This window comes from Beauveria bassiana, assembly GCF_000280675.1.
Source record: "Beauveria bassiana ARSEF 2860 unplaced genomic scaffold BBA_S00080, whole genome shotgun sequence".
Lineage (NCBI taxonomy): Eukaryota > Fungi > Ascomycota > Sordariomycetes > Hypocreales > Cordycipitaceae > Beauveria > Beauveria bassiana.
Genome location: NW_007930915.1, coordinates 30,840 through 35,160, shown reverse-complemented (window position 1 = coordinate 35,160; position 4,321 = coordinate 30,840). Strand labels below are relative to the sequence as shown.

Here is a 4,321-nt window from a genome sequence, read left to right as displayed (position 1 = left end):
AGGGATAAACGACTACCGTTGTCTCGGTAAGGGAAAAATCGCTCTCTTGTGGCTGGCGCTGAAAGCTGGGGTGAGAATGCAGTCCATGACACGGAAGCGGCAACTAGGTCAACATTTCTCTTGAGACCCCTGTCGTCTCTCCCTGTTCCCTGGCTGACGTGTCTCCTTTCTTGCATTTTTCGGTGCCGAAGCGACCATCGCAGAGTAAGGGAAAAATGCAGACACTGACACAATGCATCTGCATGACCATGTCTTTATCATGGGCTACTCCACATTCCCGTCTGCTTAGCCAGTGGGCCATGCAATTCATCAACCAACCCATCCCCGGCAGACCACAACGCACACGTGTAATAGTTAACGCTGTATTCTAACACCCGGCCTTGTGCATTATTCAGAGGTCAGTTTTGTGCTTCCGTGCCATCTTATCGCGCGCGTTGGATTGCCTTGGTTGTCAAATATGTCAATCAACACACTATATTCGAATGAAAGTGGGAGCTTTCTTGACCTGGAAATAAGTTTGATGCGTCAAGGCTTAACAAAGATTGAGCAAATGCGGATAACGTATCATTTCTTTATCAGTGCTATAACAGTATAGCACGAACACCAATTGCACCGCCTCGGCGGCACGAGTACATGGACGCCCCTTATCGTCAGTACTGCGAGCCAGACATACCTAGTATAACATCACCATTTGATCTCCAGCCAACTTGAGGTGCTGCTTCTTCTCGACCCTATCATTAGTTTTGCTGTTGCTGCGGCCGTCTGGCCTTCCAAATATGCCTGCATTATGTTAACATGGACCGCGTCTCAACATCACGATTGAGGCTTGACTTACAAAAGCTGGGAAAAAGCGAAGGTTTGGTGGTAGCGGGCCGATATCGGTGGTTTCCCACGTCGGGGATTACGGAAGATGTCGTGTCCACAATGAACAGATTCTACACCACAGAGTGGCCGAGGGAGATGACCATAGACAGCACCTGGATGTGCGACCTCCGGGAGAAAACGGGCGACGGGGTGCGATTCATCGCCTGCTACGATGGTGACAAGGACGAGTTTGACAAGGTCATCAGTGGGCACATAAGGGACAAGGAGCTGGAGAAGCAGCTCAAAAGGCGCTCCTTGCCTGAGAAGTCGACTCGCTTTCTTCATGAGACGCTCGTGGCCCAATGGTCCGAGGAAACAACCAGGGCCTTCCCCACCAACAAGTCCTACAGCATTTACAGCTCTTTCGTCTTTGGCAACGACAGGGAAACCATCGAGAAGATCACCTCTATCATCCAAAAAGAGATGCAAGCTTTCCGGAATCTTTACAACGAGGAAAAGTACAGTTCCTGGTGACTTGGATTCATGCCGGTGGGGAGGCGCAGCTCAAGCCGGCCGATTCTTCTGCCTTCGTTTGGCGCAACGCCGTCTACCATACCTATGTCACGCTCGATTGGGAAGACAAATGGATGGAGCGAGACATGAGGGGCTTCCTGGGGCAAGTCAAGCAGAAGTTGAGGCCCCATTCTCTGGATGGTGTGGCTGCCTTCATCAACTTCCCCCGACGGAGTGTTCTCAACCAAGGGTCACGAAATGGCTTATTTTGGCAAAAATCGCCAGAAGCTGCGGGACATCAAGAAAGAATTGGACCCCCGTCACTTTTTCAAGTGGGAACAAGGCGTACAGTTTCCGCTGCCTCCTGGCGCTGACGAAGCGTTGGATGCAGACGCGCTGAATGCCGACACGGCGAATGAGGAGGACTTAACTGATAAGATCGCAGAAAAACAATGGGAGACTTTCAAGATTGACTGGAAAAAGGACCTTGCGGAGTTTAATGATTATTTTTAGGGCATATGTCGCCCAGGCATCAACCGAGGTGCAAGTAAATAAATTGAGAAAAAAAGAAAAAAGAAAAAAAAAAGGAATTTTGCCAGGAAGATCAGCTGAGAGATACTACTCTGGTCTTCTGAGATATTAGTCCTCGATTGGTTCCCCTTGCTATTATGTCACTGGCATAGGCGGTTCGTAGAGCCAGACCTCGGCCTTCACCCACACACGAGGTGAGGTGTTGTCTTCATCAATACCATTTCGAACTCCTTAGTCGACCCTCCAATAAGACTTTGCTGAAAGCAGCAGGCCACATGAGCCGTTCTGTCGATCCTCGAGCACCAACACAGGCGAGCACCATAAAGTTGAAAGAAATCAAGACGGATACAACGCTGGCCAAGTTGATTGAGCTGCGAGATTCTTTGAGCTCGGAGGTGCGCCGAGAATCTGGGACTATTAAAAGCGCCGAATCTACAGGAACTGAGTTATATCAAATGTACCGAACTGTGGAAAGCAAGGTACGATCGACTCGAGCGTACTTACGAAAACTTGCCAAAACCGCTACGCGAAAAGAATTTTTTGATACAATCAGCACAACCGAAATAAATGCACAGCTGCGCAATGATGCCGACTTGGATGCTGGAGACTGGCAGCCGCAAACTGATCATGGTTTAACCGAGCGTCGAATGCTTGCGGAGCTGATTATCGCCGATACGAGTATGCTGGATGGTCCTACACGGCTGCAACACAGGCTATACACCACTCATGCTATGTTGTCACTTGGTGTACGGAAGGAAGCACGAGCGCCCAAGTCGGCACCAAACCTCAACGCTCCACGCAGACCACAGAAGTGTGAAAAAAACCAATGTTTCATGTGTTTCTGGGATGAGGGCATTGTACCAAATCAAAGATTTCGCAAATTCTACTTCCCTCATCGTTCAAGAGATCATCTTCTTTCGCAGCATCTGAAGAATATTGGTGAACGCTTCATGCAGTGTCCGGCTCCGCAATGCGCAGAGAAAAAAGCTATATTTCACACACTACCGGCTTTCCAACATCATTTGGCCGAGCATCATGACTATGATAATTTTAAAAGATACAAAGGCCAATCTAAATGCCACTGATTGCAATACGAACATCTTATAGCCGCAGCTTGTCAACGTGGTGGCCGCCTGAATGTCATCGGTTGAGGTCAGATACGGGTGAGGGTAATAACCCTGCAAGTCGAGTAGACAGGGTTGCCCAGTTCCGGCACCTGGAGCCATTCACTTCCTGGTCTATCATCGTGGGCAGCAAAACATGTAAATCTATTGAGAGTATAGTGGTATACTTTTTAAGACCAGGGTGTGCTTTTAATATTGATTTATCTAATTTTGCCGTGAAACAAACAATTGACTGCGAGGCCAAATCGGTGCTGGGCAATTGTTGCTCATTCTCAAGTTTGTAGTTTTGGCAGCTAGAGCCATTTAGTGGATGAATGGGGTGTCTTTGGTGTACATTGGAGACATGGTTTACAGGCTGGGTAGTGCTACCATTTTTGCTCTCCAGCGCCGTTGTCTTTGCAGGCTGCTTTTTTGCAGGCTGGGGCCAGGGGCCTGGGGCCTGATGCTTGCCCTGACGCCTGCTTCTGTCTGCGCGCCAGCTGGTCCCCTCCACCTCTTCGCTTTAGCGCTGCCCTCAGTGGACTGTAGGCTCTCGGGGCGCTACGGAGTGGAAGACCGCCATACGATTCTAGGTACTTTTTCGCAGGCTGGCTCTTCTGTAAGCTGGTCCCCGTTGTCTGCTTCGTATCTAGCAGGCCCGCCGTCTTTTTTTGTAAGCTGGCGTACCCACCGGTCCGCGCCGCTACCGGTCCCCGTTTTGGTCTCCGTTTTGGTCTCCGTTTTGATCCCCGTTTCCATCCCCGTTTTGGTTCCTGTTTTGGTCCCCATTTTCGTCGCAACTAGTGGTCCCCGTTGTCTTCGCCGCTCCTCGCCGCACCTAGCAGTCCCCGTTTTGGTCCCCGTTTTGGTCCCCGTTTTGGTCCCTGTTTTGGTCTATGTTTTGGTCCCCGTTTTGTCCCCATTTTCCTCGCCTGGCGGTCCCCATCTATCTCTAGCGGCTGACTCGTTTCCGTCTGCACACCTAGCGGTCAGCAAGGCCTTATTGGAGGGCCGACCAAGAAACGCCGCCACTGTGTCACACTGGACGCGTTGGTTGATGTAGGCCTGGTACGTCGCCGCATCTATGTGCTGCATAACTAGCTGGAGCTGCGCCTGCGTCCCGACGGACAACAGGGACCGCTAGGTGTACAGAGTACAACAGCGACCGCCAGGTGCATTGAGGACAACAAGGTCCACTAGGTGCATAGAGTACAACCGTGACCACTAGTTAGGGACATAGAGGACAACAGGGATAGCCGACCGCTAAGTGTACGAGGACAACAGTAGACCCTGCTATTTTGCTCACTCTTACTCTCGCCTTTTTTTTAAAATGGACCCCGTTTAAATCAACACAACTAAACCTAGCGCCC

General features: G+C 50.4%; 1 protein-coding gene across 1 annotated transcript; it reads left to right on the top strand.

Annotated features, from left to right (window-relative positions):
• Positions 1-924: 924 nt before the first annotated feature.
• BBA_10009 (6-hydroxy-D-nicotine oxidase) lies at positions 925-1,338 on the top strand (the record flags this gene model as incomplete). Its single annotated transcript, XM_008605106.1, has 1 exon — positions 925-1,338. The coding sequence occupies one exon, from the start codon at positions 925-927 to the stop codon at positions 1,336-1,338; it is 414 nt and encodes a 137-aa protein (XP_008603328.1).
• Positions 1,339-4,321: the final 2,983 nt, after the last annotated feature.